Consider the following 26,083-nt stretch of genomic DNA (forward strand, 5'->3'; position numbering starts at 1 on the left):
ACAAGCTCACAAGGTATTACAGTTACATCTCACTTGGAGATTGGTCTGTATTTGTCAGAATGGACACAATTATTTTAAAAATGTCTCATCGGCACATCCCTAGGATAGTTTTTATATCTCATCACTTTACCTAAAAGCTCAATGTGTTTTTTTTTATTTTTTATATATATTTTTTATCCCACGATTTTGTAAGCCATTTTTCACCCCTGTGCCAATCATCTACTGTGATCCTGGGCTCTACACACCCTCCGCCAACCTGGGGAGAGCAACGGACTAAACTCATGCTCCCTTCATGCCTGAGTGTCCAAGTTGCTCCTTTACACCTGACAGGGGGGAGTTTCCCTGGTTGGACGTAGCGCGTGGAAGGAACACGTTATTCCAACCAGTTCCTTTCCCCTCCATCAGGCACCCCGGCTGGCCAGGGGGAGGCAGTTTAGAGACCAGGATTAATGTATGTTTTTGTGAGGGTACCTACCCTAGGGGACACGGGGAGAACATGCAAACTCCACACAGAAATGTGTTCTTATATTACCATCACTTTACCCAAATACAGCTCAATGCATTCTTATATTATCATCACTTTACAAAAATACAGCTCAATGTGTTCTCATATTATCAATCATCACTTTACCCAAATACAGCTCAATGTATTCTCATATATGTTTTTTTATCCCAGGGGTTAACTGGGGACAGGGAGGAACTCCTTATATGTTCAGCAGCACACTAGTGGGGAGGATTATCACAACAAAACAAAAAAAATAAGTGATATTTGAAATAATAAGTTAAATCACTGAATATACCTTTAAAGTAAAAATCCCTCAAAAGTGTTCTATTATTAAGTACAGTAGGCTACTTGAGTAATAGTCTTTTATACTTTACACTGCAGTGTGAATAATGATGTAGCATTGATTGATTGATTGAAACTGATACTATATAAAACATAGACTGTAAAGAAATATGGACAAAGCGTTCTCCGGGTCTAATATGGACGTAAAATGAAGCCTGCTAGTCCTTGAACTGTAAGTCGCCATATTTCTAGATCCGTTTGGGCCCAGCTGGCCATTGGCTGGCCCAGACAACGAGGCGGGACTTCCCCCTTCTTCTTCGTTGGTTTTTATTTTGACTCGAGCGGGGGGGGGATCCCGATCATAGACTGTAATGGTAGCCACGCCCCTCAGAACATACGCGACTTTATGGTCATTTTTTTTAATAAATGGGACCATAATTTTCCAAAATGAGAAATGAGACTTTAAACTAGTGACTGGAAGAAGAAAGTATTCATGACCATGTTTATAAAGGTAATACAGTCTAGGTGAAGTTGGGCCCAAATATGGGCCTCTATGGAGCTATGGGGGTTTTTGGGCCCAATGACAGCGCCACAACAGGCCATTATATGACTTTCAGGAAGTCCCGATTTCCTTAGTGGCTTCACAGAATATCTGTCTGACTGCCCCCCTGGGTTAAAACCATAAAAGTGCACTATAAGACTTGTTTTTACAAGTGGCGTAAAATCTGTATCCCCCCCACCGCCCCCCATTTTTCCCCTCACTGTTTATTTTCCCTTTTTACCTCCTTTATGATGAATTCCTGTTCTGTTCTTTGACTATATTGAAGTGTCTATTTGTACGTCTCTAAATGTTTTGATGAATTGAACATGGTGGACTGTTGTAAACAAGTGTAATGCTTAATTTGGTCGTCCACTCACAGTTAACAGTCTTTGTATTGAGTTTGTGCTTGAAATGTACTGTAATTCTGCAAACTGTTAATAAATATTTAAATCAATCAATCAAAGGGTGTGTAATTGTGTATGTTCTTTCCACCACGGGCAAACGACGCCGCCTGGCGGCCGCCGGCTGCAACTGCTCCTCCAAGAACAACAACACGTCTTCACATCACAGAGGAGGAGAGAGAAGGAATGGTGCAGCTAGAGCTAGCGGACTGTGGAGCAGAGCTTTAACTGACGGCGCCGACGGACTGCGGATCAGAGCTTTACTCACAGCTAGCGGACTGCGGAGCAGAGCTTTAACTCACGGCGCCGACTGCCGGGGGAGGCTTTAAAAAGAAAACACCGTAATAATGGTCTAAAAGAAAAGCTCCTTCCGTGGTGTAAATAAGAGCTTCCGGGGGACCGTTGGGAGGAGAGGCTGTCGGGGAGAAACGTTCGCCTTTCATGTGGAATGCAGTGAGGATGTGATGATGATGATGATGATGATGATGAGACCGTTATGACGTGAACCGTTATAACCTGATTTAGTGGGACTATATTGTGACGGTTATGATAGAACGCATACAGTAGGGTTCATTTAATAGGACTAGGATGACGCTTATACGATAGAATGATGACATATGATTATTATTATTATTTTTATTATTATAAACATGATAGAATGTTTCATGGACCGACTGTAGAATGGGAAACAAACAGAGCACCTTCACCGATGAACAGTTTGAAGCTTACCAGGTATGATTCATATTCATATTTTAATGTGAATGTATGTAGGCTATCTGTCGTTGAATATTCATGTTTGCTTGCAGCTAACAGAAAATAAAGCTGTGTGTGTGTGTGTGTGTGTGTGTGTGTGTGTGTGTGTGTGTGTGTGTGTGTGTGCGCGTGCGTGCGTGCGTGCGCTCTGAAAGCCGATCCGCCCTGGTTTGCAATAATAATGCCCCCCCCCCCCCACAAACACACACACAATTCAATTCAATTCAAAGGGCATTATTGGCATGAGAAAACATACGTTTACATTGCCAAAGCAGAAAGAACAATACAACAATACAGCAATACAATCAAAACAAAAATTATGTACTTTGAAGGTCAGAATCTTCAATAGATCAACTTCTGTGTACCAAGATCACTCGATGCATGCAGGTATAGTGCAGGAATATACACAACGATTAGTCTTTAGGGTGGTTGTGTTCCATTTGATATCCTTCTCCTATCACAGCAACTCACAAATCTTGCTGCTGTGTTTGCACATTGTTGTAGGCTACTTTGCCCAGCAGATATGGGAGTTTTTTGTCATTGGTCATGTTTTCAAAATCTCCGTGTGTGGTTGTAATCTGTGGGAAGTATGTGTCTCTGATGTCTTGGTACAACGGACAGATGGTTAGGAAGTGTAGCTCACACACACACGTGACCCCACACACACCACACACACACAATGACGAAGTCAGGCCTTCACTTCAGTTGTGCGTCCGTCTGTCTGTCTGTCTGTCTGTCTGTCTGTCTGTCTGTCTGTCTGTCTGTCTAAAGTTATACTCAGTGTTAATTGTATATTTATTATTTTCTCTTCAGGATTGTACGTTCTTTACCAGGAAGGAAATATTAAGGTACAGTATGTTTCCTTACCTCCTTTCCTTACGTTCTGTCCTTACAGCTTTCCCCTTACCTGTCATTACCTCCTTGCCTTATAACCACTCCTTAGTTACCTCCTTTCCTTACAACATGTCCTTACCTCCTTTCCTTACAACATTTCCTTACCTGCTTGTCTTACCTCCTTGCCTTACAACCTTTCCTCACCTCCTTTCCTTACATCCTTACAACATAGCAGCTGCAGTTATGTACATGAGGTTGGTTAGACACAGACATGCACACCCACGCACGCGCGCACGTGCGCACGCACGCACACATACTGTACACACATAATTATATATAGTAATTGAATCATTGCTCTCAGAAGCATCAGTTTGATGTAACACCTGAAGACAGAATCAAATGAGAATGCTTCAATATTCAATAAAATGCTCTTAGTGCAACTTTTATATCACATTATGGGGACCTCAGGGTGTGTATGTGTGTGTGTGTGTGTGTGTGTGTGTGTGTGTGTGTGCGTGCGTGCGTGCGTGCGTGCGTGCGTGCGTGCGTGCGTGCGTGACTACAACAATAAGCCGCGGCTCCCAACCTACTTCTTCTTATGTCGTTTTTCTTGTAGCTTTTATGACCTCAGTTACACCCAAACAACCTGAACTTTGAACATTCAGTGGATTTTCTGTGTCTGGGACTTTCTCTATGTCTGTGAAGCCTTTTGAGCTGCAATGAACGCAATGAATGAATGACGCACGCACACACGCACGCACACACGCACACACACACACACACACACACACACACACACACACACACACACACACACACACACACACACACACACACACTGGTCTCCCCAAGTGATGAATTAACTTTTCAATTGTCTCTACATGTCGTGTATTTATATTACATTTATTTTACAGATTACATGGTCGGTACAGAGAGCTGGCTCCTCAGCTGGTTCCCATGGATTACACCAACAATCCAGACGTCAAACTTCCTCTGGCTCTGATCATCAGCATGCCTGAACTGAAGGTAAGAAGACACGCAGGCAGGCAGGCTGCCTAGGGGAGGTCCTCGATGCACTGGGAGGAGACCCCCCGGGCAAGGATAAAATGGAGGGATTATATCTCCAAACTGGCCTTGGAACGCCGCGGGATCCCCCATGGAGGTGGAAGTTACTAATGTTGCTCTGGAGGTGGAAGTCTGGAGCTCTCTGGCGGAGCTGTTGCCCCTGCGACCTGACTACGGATAAGCGGTTGAAGATGGATGGATGGATAATGGTCACGTTAGCCTATATACTGCACAGACCTTTAATCATGCACTGTTATGTCCTTAAAGGTCCTGTCCGTCCGTCTGTCTGTCTGTCTGTCTGTCTGTCTGTCTGTCTGTCTGTCTGTCTGTCTGTCTGTCTGTCTGTCTGTCTGTATCTAATATATCCATAAAGGTCCGTCTCTCTTGCGCCCCCTTCAGGAGAACCCGTTCAGAGAGCGCATCGTGGAGACCTTCTCGGAGGACGGGCGGGGCAGCCTGACCTTCAATGACTTTGTGGACATGTTCTCTGCCCTGTGTGAGACGTCACCGCGAGGGGTTAAAACCATCTACGCCTTTAAGATATACGGTAATTCCGTTAAAACTTTGTTTACCGCCAAGGTCTTTGGCGATATTTTAGTTATTGTGAAAGATCGCCGTCTTCACCATCATCTGGTTGTTTTCTCATGCACAAATTTGAGTATACAGTATACACAGACTACCTGAATATTCCTAAAATTGCTATCGGTTGGTCTGGGTTAAGTAGCTAAAAAAAAAAATTATTGATTTGGTTTATTTTTTTTTAATAAATGGGACCATAATTTTCAAAAAAGAATATTATGACATGAGAAATGAGACTAGTGACTGGAAGCAGAAAGTATTCATGACCATGAAAAAAAATACATTGTATTTATTTAGTAACTATATCATTGATTCACTCGTATACCAAAATCCAATTCGAAAAAATACAAAGCCTCTAATTAAAAGCCTCTAATGAATTAGATTATTTTGTGTTGTTATAGATTTCAACATGGACAACTTCCTCTGCAAAGAGGACCTGGAGAAGACTCTAATGAATTAGATTGTTTTGTGTTGTTATAGATTTCAACATGGACAACTTCCTCTGCAAAGAGGACTTGGAGAAGACTCTAATGAATTAGATTATTTTGTGTTGTTATAGATTTCAACATGGACAACTTCCTCTGCAAAGAGGACCTGGAGAAGACTCTAATGAATTAGATTATTTTGTGTTGTTATAGATTTCAACATGGACAACTTCCTCTGCAAAGAGGACCTGGAGAAGACTCTAATGAATTAGATTATTTTGTGTTGTTATAGATTTCAACATGGACAACTTCCTCTGCAAAGAGGACCTGGAGAAGACTCTCAACAAGCTAGCCAAAGGAGAGTTGACCCCTGAAGAGGTCACCCTGGTGTGTGACAAGGCCATGGAGGAGGCCGACCTGGACGGAGACAAGAAGCTGTCCTTCCAGGACTTTGAGAACATGATCTCTAAAGCACCCGACTTCTTAAGGTAAGCAAAGCAAAGCAAAGTTACTATGTTTACCCAGGGTAACTGGACTAAGCTCAAGAACTTGTTTACAGCCAGGCCCTGCTCATAGAACATTTCATGGTAGGGGTTCAATGCCTTGCTCAAGGGCACTTCAGCGGTGGTAATTTTAATGTAACCGGTCCGGGGATACGAACTAGCGACCTTCCGATATCAAGACCGCTCCGCAAACCGTTCGGCCACCGCTGCCCCAGGTGGCCCCAGGTATACCCTAACCTTGGAGTATATATGAATAGAGATGGCACCCGAGTTCTCCTCCATCCACTTGCATTAAGTTGCTCTAAAGCGCATGAGGCGATTTCACTTCTCCTTCCGGGTAGGAACAGAGTGCATTCTGGGATGGATTGGACCCAAACACATGAACGCGCTGGCCATTGACTATCATTGCACGCGTTCACGTGCGTTCACGTATGAAACAGCGTTCACGTGTCATCATGAACGTGCGCAATGATAGTCAACGGACCAGCGCGTTCATGTGTTTGGGTCCAAACTGCAATACCAAATTCGGCCACTATGTCCACTTCGCCTCCGGGTGCCGCCTCTATTCGTATATACTCTAAGACCCTACCAAATGTAACGTGTGATCTGCGTTGTGTTGTGGAATAATGAAGTTCCGGACGACTTCTCTCTTTGTTGACAGTTTAATCTGGTAAATACACAGACGTATCTGGTCAGTTTCTGTCTGTGTAACACACCCAAACCTCAACACGTCATGGGCATGTCTCATAGACTGACACCAATCAATAAACATACAATACAGATTTAAAATAAATAACAACACAATGTACCTGGTAAATACACAGACGTATATGGTCAGTTTCTGTCTGTGTAACACACCCAATCCTCAGCACGTCTATAACAGAATTAACAGTGTGACCAAGAGCATGTTTTTATAAAGAGTTTACAGTTTAGTATGTCAAAATAATGAATTGAAAACATAAGCACCACTTCATGTTGGTACATTTAGCATGTTTAGAACAACTAGTATTCATCACAGTATCACAGTAAAGATTCAAGATTCAAGACTTTATTGCCATGTCAACAGAGTTGATTGGAATTTGTTTCAGTGCACTAAAAACATACATACGATACATACACATATTCACACCACATAATCAGACAGAACACGATACAAAAGTACAGACATCATATGAGGGGGACCAATAAATAAGAAGAATGCAAAACGTTACAATTCATGTTGATAAATAAATAGCAATTCATCACAGTTCATCGTTTTACAAAGCAGCTTCACGCTGTAAAGTGCGAGTGAAAAGAGGGTCAGCATTCAAGAGGCGGACAGCCTCGGGATAAGTGCTGTTCTTGAAGCGGGAGGTATTGCACTTTAGAGACCGGAGTCTCTAAATACAGACTCTTGTTGAAAATACAGTGTGATGAGGAACACATCTTACCATGGGCATGTCTCTGTTAGACTGACATGTTATTCAATGAGGTGCCGCCCACTAACCAATAAGAAATGTCATTACTGATGGAGCAAGTGGAACCCACTAAACTCTGTTACACAAACATGCAACAAGGCAGTGCCGCATTACATTTGTTAATTAATGCAACAAGGGCAAGGCAGTGCATTAATGCATTGTCTATTCCTCACCTTGTTTTTCCACAAAATTCGTCAATATAAAATGTAGAGGGTCATGGGTAACGGTTAAGAACTGAAGCTCCCAATGATTTGTCAAAGGACCTCTGACCTTTGGATTTCCCAATTATATGATTGTATGAATTGATCAACTCTATTCACTCCTAACGAATGACATTCGGAGATAATCATTCCCCCTTGAAATTAATTTGTGCGGAGTCTGGACCCTGCTTAGTTGGCCGTACAGCGTTGATGGACAACCCCATTAAGCCAATCAGCGTAACAAAAAAATGACATCATCTCCAGTCTGCAAATGTATGCTTGGCCGCCATATTATCTCTGCTTACATTGTTTTTGTTTGACAGGAAATAATTCAGATTGGACTTTTAGGGTCTTTTGATACAAAACACATCAAACATCTTTGTTTATAAATGTTTTTCCACACGTTTTAAAACGATGCCTTTTTTTGTTTCTACTGCAGCACTTTCCATATACGAATCTGAGGAGATTCCTTTGAGCCGTGGATGATGTGGATTCTTCAACCAGTGATGGTCTTCAGTGGAGGTCTTCAGGTGGTCTTCAGTGATGGTCTTCAGGTAGTCTTCAGTGATCATCTTCAGTGTAGGTCTTCAGTGATGGTCTTCGGTGGAGGTCTTCAGTGATGGTCTTCAGTGGAGGTCTTCACTGATGGTCTTCACTGATGGTCTTCAGGTGGTCTTCAGTGATGGTCTTCAAGTGGTCTTCAGTGATGGTCTCCAGTGATGGTCTTCAGTGATGGTCTTCAGTGATGGTTTTCAGTGGAGGTCTTCAGGTGGTCTTCAGTGATGGTCTTCAGGTGGTCTTCAGTTATGGTCTTCAGTGGAGGTCTTCAGGTAGTCTTCAGTGATGGTCTTCAAGTGGTCTTCAGTGATGGTCTTCAGTGGAGGTCTTCAGTTATGGTCTTTGGGTGGTCTTCAGTGATGATGGGTCTTCAGCTCCCTGATCTTTGGTCTATGTTCCACTTCCCCTCTGGGCGGAAGTGAGGTCATGACGACCTGCAAGCTTCAAATGAACCGCTGGATCACCTCAACCTCAACAGAGTGCCTGTCCTAACCTTCGGATGAGTGGAAGTACTTGACAAGAGTAGTTGAGCTCTTCAGATGAGTGGAAGTACTTGACAAGAGTAGTTGAGCTCTTCAGATGAGTGGAAGTACTTGACAGTTAATCCTTCAGAGTAGAATATCTTCACAGTTCTTAGTCCTTTCTATACAGAACCTTCTTGTAGTATCTTCTTCTTCTTCTTGTTTTCCGTAAGAAACAGCCGTTCGTCCGTCTGCCTTTTGATGTTCTGCTGATACTTTTCCAAAAGACATAAACCTGCATGATGGTTTTTCCCTGTCATTTAATCACGTATTAAGCGACCTCTTCCTTTTACAGTGGGAAAGTGAGAAAAAAAGAAAAACGAACCACTAGGGGCTAATTTTGATACCGATAGTGCTAATCTACACCCTTCTTCACTGGATTTATGGAATGTACAGTTTATCTCGTTTATTTCAAACAAACAAGGTCTCCTTCCCATCCGTTACGTTTGTGTATCGATAGAGACCTCAGGAGAGCTGAGAAGACTTCAGTGGTGGAATCAGAACAGTTGGGATGGATCTGAACATCCGTCGGATGCTTGACGTTACGGGATTCCCCGGCAGCCCCACGGCCACGAATGCTGACAAGGACACCTCAACTAACCCCAACCCAATACCCTAACCTACCCTTAACCATAACCATCTGTACCCTACCAGCCCTACCCTTAGCTTAACCATCTGTACCCCTACCGGCCCTACCCTTAGCTTAACCATCTGTACCTACCAGCCCTACCCTTAACCATAACCATCTGTACCCTACCAGCCCTACCCTTAGCTTAACCATCTGTACCCCTACCGGCCCTACCCTTAGCTTAACCATCTGTACCCTACCAGCCCTACCCTTAGCTTAACCATCTGTACCTACCAGCCCTACCCTTAACCATAACCATCTGTACCCTACCAGCCCTACCCTTAGCTTAACCATCTGTACCCTACCGGCCCTACCCTTAGCTTAACCATCTGTACCCCTACCAGCCCTACCCTTAACCATAACCATCTGTACCCTACCAGCCCTACCCTTAGCTTAACCATCTGTACCTACCAGCCCTACCCTTAACCATAACCATCTGTACCCTACCAGCCCTACCCTTAGCTTAACCGTCTGTACCCGTACCAGCCCTACCCTTAGCTTAACCATCTGTACCCCTACCGGCCCTACCCTTAGCTTAACCATCTGTACCCCTACCGGCCCTACCCTTAACTTAACCGTCTGTACCCGTACCAGCCCTACCCTTAACTTAACCGTCTGTACCCCTACCAGCCCTACCCTTAACTTAACCGTCTGTACCCGTACCAGCCCTACCCATAATCATTCCTACATAACCATGACTAGCCATAACCCTAACGACCCATCCCCTATGGTAGGCATATGATTACCCATAACCCTGACATTAACTCCCCTATGCCTAACCTTAACTCCCATATGGTAGACCCTAACCTTAACCTAACTACCACCCCGACGTAAGGTCACAACTGTACAACTTGAGAGTAACAACGAGGAGGTTGGATTACGACCAATGGCCAGGCAGCGTTGTTCTCTCTCAGATATTTAACCATTTAAGGACAACAAGGGGCTCAGGATGCGCAATGTCTGAACTGTAAAAGGATTGACCTTTCAAAACAAGATGGATGGATTTAAAGACATTGATGGTTACAAAGTGTCGAAGGATCAAAAGCACAGTTTAGTACAGGCTTAGGGTTAAAGGCCAACACAGGCGAGAGCTATGCAAATATTTCTTGATGAACTGCATGATGTATACATACACGCTTCTAGTAATTAATTGTTCATGATGAGCATAATGACAATCATAGTTGACTGTTCTTCAGTTGATAGAAGGGCTCTGTCTGTCTGTCTGTCTGTCTGTCTGTCTGTCTGTCTGTCTGTCTGTCTGTCTGTCTGTCTGTCTGTCTGTCTGTCTGTCTGTCTGTCTGTCTGTCTGTCTGTCTGTCTGTCTGTCTGTCTGTCTGTCCACTCATTTCATTAATGTCACACTATAAATAGTGTTGAATAGCTTTATCCTGTGATAGTAATCGTTGCTATTTGAGTGCATGTTCCGCAGCAGGAGTCTCCCTCCCAGTCTCTCCAGCTCTTTTATTAAAGAGAACATGCATTTTCAGGTCGGGATACCAACTGTATCCAACCAGGAGACAGAGCTCATGTAGGCTATATAGGGTGCTGCGTTGCTGCTTGCATATCGGACCATATGTATACGTGTCCATGGGATACATACTCCTATTTTACCGCTGTAGTGCCCAAATGATTTCAGCTCGTCAGAAATGTTCAGTAGCACCGAAGAGACGACTTTAGGACAGGCTGTATTGATGTGTTGCCATGGAGATAACAGGCAAACGTTGATCAAAATAACAATGATTCTACATTTGCTATAAATTCTATTCGATACTTAATATCCATAATGTATTGTATACATTATGGATAAGGGCCTTATCGGGGAGGGGTCCGAATAAATTATGGACTTAGAATCTTATTCGTCTCAACTGCTCAATTGTAAATTAACAAAATGCAGATGTTTAACAATAATTTAACTCGGGTCCATTTGGTTTAATTTTACACTCTCAAAGCGTTCTAATAATAAGGGTCCATTTGGTTACCAACTCTTCCATCATTTAGCTGGGGACCACCTGGAACCGGCCTAATGGACCACTGGTTGAACATCCCTGCTATACAGCCATGATTACTATCACAATATTGAGCTGTAACCTTTTTCACAAGCCAGATATTTCATGTACCTTTAAGCTGGTAGAATGGCTCCTGCTTTAATTACATGCTGATTATGTAGGACAGCTTTTAAAATAAACAATGTGTCTGCTGTTCTACACCTGAATTAAATTACGTTTCTGTTGTTCTACACCTAAAATAAACAATGTTTCTGTGCAGATGTTTTATAAACCGGTCCGTTCTTATATCTGTGAAGTGTTCCTGCTCACTCCGAAGCTATAGAAGCCCAAAGACACTGTGGCTGATGTAGCTATACTTTCCGCCATGTAGTTTCAATCATTGTTCTGTGTTGTCACATGCTGTTGCATCCTACTGCCACCGGGAGGATGCAGGGCCTTCATCCTACTCCTGCAGAACACTCCCCAATGACCAGGTGCCAATCAATTGGAGAGACTTAAGTGCACATGTCGGTATAGGCCAGTAAGGAAAGAGTTACAGTATAGTCAAGCTTTGATATGACTATGTTCCAGTGGTTGCTATGGTTGCTATGTTCCAGTGGTTGCTATGGTTGCTATAGGTGGTTGATTGGTTGCTATGTTCCAGTGGTTGCTATAGGTTACAGCCTTCATGCAGGGCAGCTGCTGCAGTCTTGATGCTTGGCTGAGCAGCAGAGAGAGTCGTTACTGGAGTCTGTTTTACTGTCTCCATATCTCCGTGGCCACTGTGGACGAGCTGTAGTGTGCACGTGGAGTGTGCACGTGGCTTTGTGCCCAGCAGATCCTGCAGAGAACCTATTAACCCACTGTGGAGGAGTGTGCACGTGGCGCAGCTAGCAGATATTTCACCCGTTTTGCCTATACTTCATGGGTTTAAGTGGTTAAGAGAGTGTGTGTGTCTGTGTTTGTGTGTGTTTGCACTGAAAAGGGTATATAAGTTAAAGGCCTGTTTTTACTAACCACCGTTGTGGTGGTCACCTTATATCACCTACAGCTGGGGTATGAACAGGCCTTCAGACAGTGATTTTCTTTTTGTGAAAATAAGTTTTAAATAGATCTATATTCTGATACTCCATAGAGTATCACACACTCTAGTCTATAGCAATGGTTACTGTCACAATATAGAGCTATATTTAACACTGTTAGGCTACTGAACAAACACTCTATGATTAGCCTACTGTGACACTGTCTACTGTCACAATATAATATACAATATATAATATATAATATAGAGCTATAGTGTATTAACATTGTTACTGAACATGAACAAACACTATACGGATGATTACTATCACAAGATATAGTGCTTTAACTTTTTATTAAACAAATATGTAGGCATATGTGTGTGTTGACACACATACACACTTACCCTACCTCACACCTTGTGACTAAATAAATTGGATCAATATGGAAAACAGTTCCCAAAAAGTAACAGCTTTAGACATACAGTAATGAGGTTTCCATCTGCCAGAGAAGATAATTATTATCAATGGAAAACATACTATCTGGCGCTATCTGCTGGCAGAAGTGAGAACAACGTCAGTTGTAAAATAAAATAAAATAAAATAAAAATCACAAGTTCACAACACAACCTAATACATAATTATAAATCATAGATTCATTATAAAATAATTAAGAGGCATTTATTAAAAATAAACGTTTAAGGTTTAAACGGATTTTGACAGTGTTAACTTGTTGTGACCGTTGTGACCATGGTTGTGAAACGTTTTATTGTGAAATTCCTTAACGACGCCGTTGATGCCATCAGATCTACATGCTGAAAACGCATCGTTTACGCCACTTTACGCGACGCGTTTTCAGCTTGTAGATCTGATATGTTTCGGCGATGACACAGCATAAATTAAGCTTTTATTTATTTTTTGCAAAGAACGCTTTATTTTGAAATTCCGGCGGAAGACGGAAGTCATCTAAGCTGCCACGCTGTGTTGTTTGGTTGTTGCTGAAACGGTTGGATCATCTGAACAGAACCTCTGCTATCAACGGTGGGTTTCTCTGTTTATTAACTTTATATTTGTTGTTGGACTGTTTGGATGTGAACATTAGAACCCTGGTGGTTTCTCTGTTAAAGTTATAGTTATTATAACTTTATAAACAACATGAATATATATAACTGTGTTGTTGTTGATTTAATTAACCGGATCTGCTGGTCATAGAGTTATGCTGCTTCTCTTCCCTGTCTGAGTCTGTTCTGTTAAACTTATTCCCTTCCCTTTCGGCTGCAATTCCAAACTGGCCCCCGTAAAATCTGAATCCCCCAACGCCCACCCCTTTTCCCCCTCACTGTATATGTTTCTTTTCCCTTTTTATTTGTACGTTTCTAAATGTTTTGATGAATTGAACAAGGTGGACCCTCTTGTAAACAAGTGTAATGCTTTATTGGGTCGTCCACTCACAGTTAACAGTCTTTGTATTGAGTTTGTGCTTCAAATGTACTGTAATTCTGCAAACTGAAACTGTTAATACATATTTCAATCAATCAATTGCACTGTGGGGGTGTGGGTGGTGGTGTTGATCTGAACCGTTTGGAATTGGATCAGAACAGATTAGAACAGTGAGGTTATCCATTTATTAACTTTATAAACGTTTAACTGTGTTAATTGTTGCTGAGACGGTCTGATCACTACTGGTATGATATATCTGTAGCCCTGAAACATGACACAATGTCGCCTATTATTATTATTATTATTATTGCTTCTCTTCTCTGTGAGTCTGTTCTTTCTGCCTAAACTGATTTACTTTATAAACATTTAACTGTTTTGTTGTTGTAGAAGCGGTTGGATCTGAATCTCATGCTAACAGTGGGTCCCATATAGTTTCCCTGCTTCTGTCCTGTTAAACTGATTAACTTTATAAACATATTCTTTAAGCCTAACCCTGGCCTGTGTTGTTGATACATGTTGGATCTGCTGGTGGAACCATTTTATATGTCTTTCTTTATGTCTATGTATGGAACACTGAGCTAATGTTTGGTACATTTGGTTTCTCTGCTTGTGTTCTGTTACACTGATTTACTTTATACACATTCTCTTTAAGCGTTTGGAACCTTCTCAGAGCTAAATGTAGATATATGAGGTTTACAAACTGAGCTATTTCAGCTGCTAACCCTATCCCTTCTCTGTTTATTAACTTTATTTATCTCCTCTGTTTCACTGCAGGCGATTCCGTTCTCAGATTAACTTTATAAACATGTATCTCTGTTTCACTGCAGGCGATTCCGTTCTCAGATTAACTTTATAAACATGTATCTCTGTTTCACTGCAGGTGCAGCAGCAGAGGGTGTTTCAGCTGCAGGTGCTTCTGTTATAAAAACATTGATTGATCGTTTATTGATCACTATGAGTGACATGACGGGACTCACCGATGACGCTGTGGCGGCGGCCTGCAAGGATGGCAGTCCTATGACAAAGGTATGACCTATGACCTGCAAAACCTGTTAGTCCTATGGCCAAGGTATGACCTATGACCTGCAAAACCTGTTAGTCCTATGGCCAAGGTATGACCTATGACCTGCAAAACCTGTTAGACCTACGACCAAGGTATGACCTATGACCTGCAAAACCTGTTAGTCCTATGGCCAAGGTATGACCTATGACCTGCAAAACCTGTCAGTCCGTCCGTACGTCTCGTGACACGCTTCCCATTATGGCTGCCAGACCGCCACGCCTCGTGACACGCTCCATATATGGCGAAGAAGACTGGATCATCACCTAGATGTGCATATATGGAGCCAGCCAGCAACTCTACATCTGACCTCTCTCCATATATGGAGCTGACCTCTTCTGACATTCCATATGTGACCAGATTTGACTCAGAGCCTGCCATTGCGCAAATTCCAGCTTTTCACCAGAGGAGAAAAACTTTATTTTTTTTCACACTTTCTTTTAATCCAAAATGAGTTAATAGCACAGGCAGACTATTCACATACTAGACTCTAGTATGTGAAGAGTCTGCCTGTGCTATTGACTTCAGCTCTGACACTTATTTCAGACATGCTCTAGTAACTAGAGTCTGAAATAAGTGTCAGAGCTGAAATCGACATGTAGCTACTAGCTAGGTGTAATGTTAGAGACCACAGAAGACATGTAAATATGAAATAAATGCTTAAACATGTAGCTAGGTGTAATGTTAGAGACCACAGAAGACATGTAAATAATGAAATAAATGCTTAAACATGTAGCTAGGTGTAATGTTAAGAGACCACAGAAGACATGTAAATATGAAATAAATGCTTAAACATGTAGCTAGGTGTAATGTTAGAGACCACAGAAGACATGTAAATATGAAATAAATGCTTAAACATGTAGCTATAGGTGTAATGTTAGAGACCACAGAAGACATGTAAATATGAAATAAATGCTTAAACATGTAGCTAGGTGTAATGTTAGAGACCACAGAAGACATGTAAATATGAAATAAATGCTTAAACATGTAGCTAGGTGTAATGTTAGAGTCCACAGAAGTGAACCTTTCAAGCCTGTTTTCTCAACTTGCTGTTTTCTGCAAGACATTACTCTATAAGCCATATCTCCAAAACTGGTGGGTCAAACTGAACAACCAAGCTAACCAGGCTTAGCTATAGGTCAATTAAAGCTGGCCCTACCTGGGCTGGCCAGAGGCCTGGCCTTACTAATTTGCACACATTTTATGCCCTACCTGCTGCTGAAAACGTCAATGAATTAAAAGGTTAACTAAATGTGGTAATGTGTAGGCCTATATTCACCACACACATTGTGTGTGTGTGTGTGTGTGTGTGTGTGTGTGTGTGTGTGTGTGTGTGTGTGTGTGTGTGTGTGTGTGTGTGTGTGTGTGTACTGACATTTTTGCACATCTCTCTGCTAACACACCAGATGTTGTTGTGGTTAATGAAGAGAACAAATCAGTTTTCATTCTTGAAATGGCCTGCACCTTTGACTCTAGCTTAGAGGAAGCCTTTATGACTAAGGTCATTAAGTACCAGCCGCTCCTCCAGTCCATCATTGAACTAGGCTATAGGTGCAATCTATATGTGTTTATCTTCGGCAGCCTAGGACATGTACACAGTTTGGTCGTAAGAGGCTTCCAACAACTTGGGATGCCGAAAAAAGCAGCCAAACGGCTTGCGAAATTCTGTGCAATATCTTCCACTATCGGTAGCCGCCAAATATGGCGAAGACGCTGTTACCTGTACCCCTGAAGGGTGTGTGGGTATTTATTTGTTCGGGATTTGCTGACTGCATTCTGTACGGCACCTTGTAAATATTTGTGTCCTTGTATTTGTATCTCTTATGTGGACATAAATAAATGATTAAAATGTGTGTGTGTGTGTGTGTGTGTGTGTGTGTGTGTGTGTGTGTGTGTGTGTGTGTGTGTGTGTGTGTTGCACGCAGGACTTCATGATGCAACAGACCATGTTGAGAGTTAAAGATCCGGTCAAATCCCTGGACTTCTACACCAGGATCCTGGGCATGACGTGAGATTATTATTATTACACTTATTCTTATTTTAAAGTGTGCTAGAAATGTTTTTATTTTTTCTGGGTAAAGTATAGAGAGCTAGATGTTTCATTTGAACTATTTTGTGACATTGTCACATCACATGACTAGAACAGTGCCTGTTGGAGGGTGATCAGGTGTGTTCAATTAGCCGTTTGTCAAGTCCCACCCCAAGCCCGTTATTGGCCAATACGACGTTGGCGACGGTTACTAGGTTAGGATCCTGGTCACGCTTTCAATGCTGGTCAAAATGGTTGAGCGGTGTCAATACATATATTTGCTGTATAGCATGTGTGGACCTCAGAAAGAGTTTTTTTTTTCTTACCTCGTTATGAGCAAACTAGTCCATTCCATGAATTATTTCGCTCCGTTTTGCAGTTTAATAGTAACTATTATAAATAAAATATAGGCTCTCTATGACTTCCATTGTAACAGGGAAACAGCTCTCAAAGTCACTCTTTAGCACATAAGCGAACACAACAAAAGCTGATTCTGACCGTTTATGACATCAGGAAAACTCATGCGGTTTTGGCACATTTATAGATAGACGTTATATGGGTCTTGAAAGATTGGTGAAAATGGCTTGACATTGGAAGAGTTAATGAAATGTTGTTTTTGTTAATGACATACACTGCATACGAGCTTCTCGTAAATGACAACATTGTAAATTTCTTATATAATATATACACTAGTAATGTTTGGAATTTTGTCTGTCCTGCCTGCCTGCCTGCCTGCCTGCCTGCCTGCCTGCCTGCCTGCCTGCCTGCCTGTCTGTCTGCCTGTCTGCCTGCCTGCCTGTCTGTCTGCCTGCGGCTCATCCCTCCAGTCTCCTGCAGAAGTTTGACTTCCCGGCCATGCGGTTCTCGTTGTTCTTCCTTGGTTTTGAAGACAAGAAGGAGATTCCTGCTGACGTGAAGGAGAAGACCGCTTGGACCTTCTCCAGACGAGCTACGATAGAACTGACCCAGTAAGTGAAGGAGGATTCTCAGAAAGCCTATAAATAGTATACTAGGGCTGACACAAAAAAAATTGATTAATCGATGTTCAATCGATACGCATGCGTGCGCCTCGCAATTGCTGCTGTGAGTTTGATTGATTTAAATATGTATTAACAGTTTGCAGAATTACAGTAGGCTACATTTCAAGCACAAACTAAATACAAAGACTGTTAACTGAGTGGACGACCCAATTAAGCATTACACTGGTTTACAAGAGGGTCCCCTGCATGTTCAATTAATCAAAAGTAATAAGGCCTCGATTAAATGACGCTTTATTTACGGCAAGAGGAGAAGAAAAAATAAAGAGTTCATTCATGTTACGGTCGGGTGGTGCTTTTTTGGTGTTTTCACATCTGAGTTTCAATCGGAAGAGAAGCTAAATCCCTACATTTTCTGGATTATATATATTTTTTATTTGAGAGGTAATGCCTGTGTCAGGCAGTTGAATTGTTACGGTCGTATGTTTTATTAAGCCTAATTATTTGTGCGTCACTGCTTTCATGAAGGCTGCAACAGTTGTTGCTTATTGTTTAAAATAAATGAGACCAATCCATGCATGCCTTTCTCTCCGCTATATCGTTGTTTAAGCCAAAGAGTCACTGCTCGCATCGCATCGCGCGCCTCGCACCGCAATCCCCCCCCCCGTTGGGTTTCGAAGCGTCGCCGATCGAAACAAATTTATTTAGATTGATCGATCATCAAATAAAATACGTGATCGAAAGTCTCTCTACGTCGTCCTCAGACGAGCCCTCCATCGTCGTCTCCAGTCATCTCGGTTCTCCATACATCTGGCCAGCTCCTTTGTGATCGAAAGTCAGCCCTATAGTATACCCAAACTCTTGGTCACTCGCTCACTCACACTCCATCACTCCAGCATAGTGGTGTCATGGTGACTTTTTGTACCACGCACTGTCAATGTCACGCACACGCGCGTGCGTGCATCGCGGCATGCACACAGAACGGCTGCATAGTCTAAGCCTATTGTTACATGTAAATAGTGTATGAGAGTTTTAGACACACAAACACAAAAGTAGACTTAAAATAGTCAGACAAACATATTTACTGCACACTAGCGAGTAAACCTAGACCACTGGGTACTTGGTGCGTCTTGGAAAGTCTGGTGGTGACGCGTTCCAGCGTGCATGCCGCTCACGCCGTGCACGTCCCTGCACGTGCACGTCAGAAAACGACTGGTACCACGGCGTAGTACTGCGTTCTACGAGCATGACACCACTGGTTATGGCGAAATTTGTGACCCTCCGAAATATGTGACCATCTTGTGGACTCCCATGGAGGCTTTAAATATGTGGCCTAAATAGCGCTAGGTTGAACTCTGCTAATAAACAACCCGCAATGATTTACATTGGGACACTGACGTCATGTGATGTCTGCACGATGGGCACGTATTTTAGCAGGTCACCAATGTCACCGTAACACCACCAGCGAGTGGCCGAGATTTGGTGTATTGGAATTTTGCTTTAGGTTCCTCAGAGAAGGGTTAGGGTTTAAGGGTTAAGGTCATTACACACTGGCGAATTAGCGACGCGATGCGAATAAGCGATCTGAAAATGCGAAATATTTGCCCGGCGAATTTATTCGCGTTTGCCTATACACCGTACACATCTATGCGACGCGTATTGTGCGATTATAGCTCCTCTCCTCTCCCTCCTCCTCTCCTCTCCTCCCCCTCCCGCTTTGCTTTGGTATCCTTTCTTTAATAACCCCGTATCCAGTACTTCACAGATGGAGGGGTCCAATTAATTCGTACCGGCCCACATAGGTATACAATTGGTACCGGCCGCGCCCGTGCATGTGGGCATATATTCCGGTTATAAAGTCTTTATTTTCGGGTCAAAAACGGGTCTGCACAGCAGAAATAGCCTAGTGCAAATCTTACCTTTTTGATGAGCCTGTTCACTGGTCATTTTAACTTTTTTCAATATTGGCATATTGCCTATGGTAAATACCATAATAACATCAACACGTCAATTTGACTTGAACAACCAATGTCAATTTGAAGCTATGATTCCCTGCTGAGAGAGAGAGAGAGACGCGTCTCTCTCGCTCTCTCTCTCTCTCTCGCACGTTAAAGAGAGAGGGGGGGGGGTCGTGTTTGCATCAAGCTAAGCGTACGTTCGTTCAATATAAATGACTAGCCCTGGACGGATTGGTCAGAGGTGTTGCAGTTCGCCTGCGAATATCTGCAAAATTGGACACCAGCGCGAACAAATAAAGAGCGAAAACTGTCGCTTTTTCGCACATTCGCACATTCGCCACTGATGTGGAGGCTTGCATTGACTTCAATTGGTTCAAATTGCGAATTATTCGCGTCGCCAATTCGCGTCGCCAATTCGCCAGTGTGTAATGACCTTTAGGGCTCCATTTTCGTCACCGCTAAATCCCTTATCCCTAAACTTCTTTGCCTTTTTTTTAACTATTTTGCTAAACATTTTTGAATAGTTAAAATGGCCCGTCTACAAGCTCACAACGTGTCAATGTAGATTGGCTAGTTGAACTAGTTTAGGGATAAGGGGTTTAGCGGTGACAAAAATGGAGCCCTTAGGGCCCTATTTAAGCTAAACCCTGTATTTATCGCCAAAGGGTTGCTTTCATCAGTCTCACAGGACCACGGCTGACACTAACATTAAACTCTCTCTCTCTCTCTCTCTCTCTCTCTCTCTCAGTAACTGGGGTTCAGAGACAGATGAGAATCAGTCTTATCACAACGGGAACTCAGATCCTCGCGGATTTGGTGAGTTATATATTTTATAAACTTTACACAGGAAGTACAGTCAAAAGGTTATACTAAAAGGGTAACAGAACATTTCCATTCTACTCAATTCTTATATTATATATGGTCATATTACTACAGCGTTTCCAGATGTGTGTATAATTCTCTATATATTTCAGGTCATATTGTTATAGCAGTTCCAGATGTGTACATATAATTCTCTATATATTCCAGGTCATATTGGTATAGCAGTTCCAGATATAATTCTCTATATATTTCAGGTCATATTGTTATAGCAGTTCCAGATATAATTCTCTATATATTTCAGGTCATATTGTTATAGCAGTTCCAGATATAATTCTCTATATATTTCAGGTCATATTGTTATAGCAGTTCCAGATATAATTCTCTATATATTTCAGGTCATATTGGTATAGCAGTTCCAGATATTATTCTCTATATATTCCAGGTCATATTGGTATATCAGTTCCAGATGTGTACATATAATTCTCTATATATTCCAGGTCATATTGGTATAGCAGTTCCAGATATAATTCTCTATATATTCCAGGTCATATTGGTATAGCAGTTCCAGATGTGTACATATAATTCTCTATATATTCCAGGTCATATTGGTATAGCAGTTCCAGATATAATTCTCTATATATTCCAGGTCATATTGGTATAGCAGTTCCAGATGTGTACATATAATTCTCTATATATTCCAGGTCATATTGGTATATCAGTTCCAGATGTGTACATATAATTCTCTATATATTCCAGGTCATATTGGTATAGCAGTTCCAGATGTGTACATATAATTCTCTATATATTCCAGGTCATATTGGTATAGCAGTTCCAGATATAATTCTCTATATATTCCAGGTCATATTTGTATAGCAGTTCCAGATGTGTACATATAATTCTCTATATATTCCAGGTCATATTGGTATAGCAGTTCCAGATGTGTACATATAATTCTCTATATATTCCAGGTCATATTGGTATAGCAGTTCCAGATGTGTACATATAATTCTCTATATATTCCAGGTCATATTGGTATAGCAGTTCCAGATGTGTACATATAATTCTCTATATATTCCAGGTCATATTGGTATAGCAGTTCCAGATGTGTACATATAATTCTCTATATATTCCAGGTCATATTGGTATAGCAGTTCCAGATGTGTACATATAATTCTCTATATATTCCAGGTCATATTGGTATAGCAGTTCCAGATGTGTACATATAATTCTCTATATATTCCAGGTCATATTGGTATAGCAGTTCCAGATGTGTACATATAATTCTCTATATATTCCAGGTCATATTGGTATAGCAGTTCCAGATGTGTACATATAATTCTCTATATATTCCAGGTCATATTGGTATAGCAGTTCCAGATGTGTACATATAATTCTCTATATATTCCAGGTCATATTGGTATAGCAGTTCCAGATGTGTACATATAATTCTCTATATATTCCAGGTCATATTGGTATAGCAGTTCCAGATGTGTACATATAATTCTCTATATATTCCAGGTCATATTGGTATAGCAGTTCCAGATGTGTACGCTGCCTGCAAACTGTTTGAAGAACAAGGAGTGACGTTTGTCAAGAAACCAGATGACGGTGAGATAAACACTTCTGTGCACTTAGCCTGGCATAGCCACGCCGCGCTTCTGTGGACTGTTTTTTTCCTGGTCGATAAGGTATCGGTTTTCACCGCGACGGAGGCGCGCCGTCTCAAGCGAACTTGAGCCACGCCGCCGAGTGAGCGAAGTTTGATTGATCCGACTTTGCGCCGTTCGAGTTGAGACCCCGATATATAGGCACCGAGCGCGTGCCCCGACTGCCACTCAAAGTGGCATAAAACATAAAACACACAAAATAATTAGTTTTTTCTATTTGGTTAATTGTATTTTATTTGATAGATTATTGACAGGGTTGTCACGTCATTTTCAAATGATCGGAATCGGATTGGGAGCAACATAAACGTGATCGTCCATCCCTAGTATCAATATTATATCCATAATATCATGGTATTGGACTGTTGTAAGTGTTCTATAAATATATAAATATCGGATAGGGAAAAATCGGTATCGGCAGATACTCAAAATCAAATAATAGTAAAAAAGTAAAAAAGTTACATAATCGTGACATCCCTAATTATTAATTTAGTTTTCATTCTGTGTGTCCGTGTGCGTGTGTGCGCAGGAAAGATGAAGGGTCTGGCGTTCATTCAGGATCCAGATGGCTACTGGATCGAGATCCTGAGTCCAAACAACATGGTGTCAATCACTTCATAGACCCGCCCCCTAGCAACATGGTGTCAATCACTTCATAGGCCCGCCCCCTAGCAACATGGTGTCAATCACTTCATAGACCCGCCCCCTAGCAACATGGTGTCAATCACTTCAAGGGTGTGGTCTAATGCAGATCAACCTATAGAGTTGGACGAATGATTGTGATAATTATTTTAATAATAGCCTGCACCTGCAGGTATTGTTGACTTTATTTTTCGTCATAAATGTGAACGTCAATCATTACAGTTCACTGTCTTGTGTCATAATTTCCAAATGTGGTTCAACTGTTCGTATACATTGAATGATGTACTGTAGTAGGACATTAATTTACTCACAACAAAACAACCTAGCCAGTTGAAAATGGCAGATCTACACCTGGAAATGTATTTTCTGTTTATTAACCCGGGTATAACCAACCAGATCCAGCTGGAACCCGGTTATAACCAACCAGGGCCCAGTATGAACCCGGGTATAACCAACCAGGGCCCAGTATGAACCCGGGTATAACCAACCAGGGCCCAGTATGAACCCGGGTATAACCAACCAGGGCCCATAGCAGCAGTAGTACATTTGTATCGAATATCTTATAGTTACAATGACATTGAGTTGACATGTTTGGGTTTTTTAAAGCCGTAAAGATCTTCTATTATGGGTTTCCGGCGTATATTTTCTAACAGGGGTCTGCAGGCTAATGAGTGTCAATTTGGGGGTCCTTGTTTGGGAACCGCTGCCATAGAGCAGGGGTTCTCAACGTGTTTTGGACCGCTAGAATAACCTTAATGTGAAAATACATCATAAATAAATACTGAAAACGGATATAATCATTATGTGTACTATGTAGACTCTCAATTTCCATTTTCCAGCCATTCAGTTGCAAAAGATAATTATATATGGGGACCCCCAGAATAATTTCGGGACCCCCTGGGGTCACGACCCCCATGTTGAGAACCCCTGTCATAGAGTAGGCTACTGACTGAGTGTTATAGGCCTACTTATTTACAATGTAGGCATTTAGCAGACACTCTTAATCCAGAGCGATTTACAAAAAGCATGAACAAAAAGCATGGCAATACGTCACATAGGCCTACATAAAAATGAAACATGCGTATAAGCTAAGAACGTATATGGAATATCTATTTGAAACTATACATATACATATATACTATAAAGTGCTATGACTACATAAAATGCAATTCTAGTGCCGTCTACGTCACATGCTATAAGTCTGTATAAAATTAAGTCTACATAAAGTGCTATTTAAGGGGCTAATGGGGCAAGTGCTTTGGGCCATGATGGAGTCTGAAGAGGTGGGTTTTCAGACTACGGCAGAAGATTGGGAGTGAGGCTGCAGTTCTGATTGTAATGGGAAGTGCATTCTATAGTTTTGGAGCCTGAAGGGAGAAGAGTTTGGGACTGGTGGAGCGTTGTCCAGGGTGTTTTAGAGAAGGGAGAAAAGTCTGGGACGTGTGGAGCGTTGTCCCGGGTGTTTTAGAGAAGGGAGAAGAGTCTGGGACGTGTGGAGCGTTGTCCCGGGTGTTTTAGAGAAGGGAGAAGAGTCTGGGACGTGTGGAGCGTTGTCCCGAGTGTTTTAGAGAAGGGAGAAGAGTCTGGGACGTGTGGAGCGTTGTCCCGGGTGTTTTAGAGAAGGGAGAAGAGTCTTGGACGTGTGGAGCGTTGTCCAGGGTGTTTTAGAGAAGGGAGAACGAAGAGTCTGGGACGTGTGGAGCGTTGTCCAGGGTGTTTTAGAGAAGGGAGAAGAGTCTGGGACGTGTGGAGCGTTGTCCCGGGTGTTTTAGAGAAGGGAGAAGAGTCTGGGACGTGTGGAGCGTTGTCCAGGGTGTTTTAGAGAAGGGAGAAGAGTCTGGGACGTGTGGAGCGTTGTCCAGGGTGTTTTAGAGAAGGGAGAAGAGTCTGAGACGTGTGGAGTGTTGTCCAGGGTGTTTTAGAGAAGGGAGAACGAAGAGTCTGGGACGTGTGGAGCGTTGTCCAGGGTGTTTTAGAGAAGGGAGAAGAGTCTGGGACGTGTGGAGCGTTGTCCCGGGTGTTTTAGAGAAGGGAGAAGAGTCTGGGACGTGTGGAGCGTTGTCCCGAGTGTTTTAGAGAAGGGAGAAGAGTCTGGGACGTGTGGAGCGTTGTCCCGGGTGTTTTAGAGAAGGGAGAAGAGTCTGGGACGTGTGGAGCGTTGTCCAGGGTGTTTTAGAGAAGGGAGAACGAAGAGTCTGGGACGTGTGGAGCGTTGTCCAGGGTGTTTTAGAGAAGGGAGAAGAGTCTGGGACGTGTGGAGCGTTGTCCCGGGTGTTTTAGAGAAGGGAGAAGAGTCTGGGACGTGTGGAGCGTTGTCCCGGGTGTTTTAGAGAAGGGAGAAGAGTCTGGGACGTGTGGAGCGTTGTCCAGGGTGTTTTAGAGAAGGGAGAAGAGTCTGGGACGTGTGGAGCGTTGTCCAGGTATTTTTTGTGAAGGTACTTCCAGCTTCCCTGCTACTCTATACTTATAGTATCTAGGCCTATAACTGTAAGTGATATTTATTTATATTATTTATATTTTCTGGCCTGTGTTCATTTTCCTCATAGACATTTCAGTATTATTTAAAGACCTTTTAAGCCTCGTACAAAGCCAACTCTTGTCGTGACAAATCATCACAACAAACACAATATTTCGGGCCGAACAAATAATTAGAAGAAAAAAACGGCAGGTTAAAACACTTTCTTTGTTGTTTTTCTTCTTAGTAATTATTGTTTGGTCCAAAATATTGTGTTTGTTGTCATGATTTGTCACGACTCGAGTTGGCTTCGTACGACGCTTATAAGGTCTTTAAATAAATACGTTTTGAAATGTCTATGGGAAAAATGCATTGGGAATTATTTCCTGGGCCTGGCGTCGTCATGGAAGGGGCCAGGACTGCGACGCTCTATAGCACTGAGTACTTAGTTATACTTATAGTTATACATTCACAAAATAATGGAATCTGAATAAGTAGTATAGGCCCACTAGGCTTATTCACTTATTCCATTTATTTATTGTGAATGTAACTTTAATGTGTGTGTGTGTGTGTGTGTGTGTGTGTGTGTGTGTGTGTGTGTGTGTGTCGGCGTCGTGCGTGCCTTATAGACTGTAGACCTATACTAAGACAGACAGACAGACAGGGTATGGGGGGGCGGGGGGGGGGTATTACGGCGTGCAGCATGCATTGATGACGGCAGGTGACGCGCGTGCGCCGCCGCCAAACCAAAAGTCTGTGCGTGGATGAGCGTGCGTGCGT

General features: G+C 42.3%; 2 protein-coding genes across 5 annotated transcripts; both read left to right on the top strand.

Moving 5' to 3' along the window:
• Positions 1-1,919: 1,919 nt before the first annotated feature.
• On the top strand, positions 1,920-9,398 carry LOC308315920 (calcium and integrin-binding family member 2-like). Of its 3 annotated transcripts, none has more exons than XR_013964095.1 (7): positions 1,920-2,461; positions 3,296-3,330; positions 4,231-4,342; positions 4,781-4,928; positions 5,678-5,873; positions 7,985-8,102; positions 8,181-9,398. XR_013964095.1 is itself a non-coding variant. In XM_080764193.1 (6 exons), the coding sequence occupies exons 1-6, from the start codon at positions 2,411-2,413 to the stop codon at positions 8,004-8,006; spliced, it is 564 nt and encodes a 187-aa protein (XP_080620319.1). In that variant the 5' UTR covers positions 1,920-2,410; the 3' UTR covers positions 8,007-9,398. The 3 variants fall into 3 exon arrangements, 1 of the variants encoding a protein (XP_080620319.1); XR_013964096.1 differs by having other exon boundaries at positions 7,985-8,067; positions 8,155-8,185; XM_080764193.1 differs by having other exon boundaries at positions 7,985-9,398.
• Positions 9,399-13,239: 3,841 nt separating this feature from the next.
• LOC308313289 (lactoylglutathione lyase-like) lies at positions 13,240-23,069 on the top strand. 2 transcript variants are annotated; one of them, XM_080760332.1, is made up of 8 exons: positions 13,255-13,297; positions 14,084-14,113; positions 14,577-14,722; positions 16,682-16,764; positions 17,613-17,753; positions 20,469-20,536; positions 22,061-22,150; positions 22,736-23,069. In XM_080760332.1, the coding sequence occupies exons 3-8, from the start codon at positions 14,651-14,653 to the stop codon at positions 22,825-22,827; spliced, it is 546 nt and encodes a 181-aa protein (XP_080616458.1). In that variant the 5' UTR covers positions 13,255-13,297; positions 14,084-14,113; positions 14,577-14,650; the 3' UTR covers positions 22,828-23,069. The 2 variants fall into 2 exon arrangements, with proteins under 2 accessions (XP_080616457.1, XP_080616458.1); XM_080760331.1 differs by lacking the exon at positions 14,084-14,113 and having other exon boundaries at positions 13,240-13,297.
• The last annotated feature ends 3,014 nt before the right edge of the window (positions 23,070-26,083 follow it).

Source organism: Protomyctophum bolini (assembly GCF_963924005.1).
Source record: "Protomyctophum bolini genome assembly, chromosome: 1".
NCBI lineage: Eukaryota > Metazoa > Chordata > Actinopteri > Myctophiformes > Myctophidae > Protomyctophum > Protomyctophum bolini.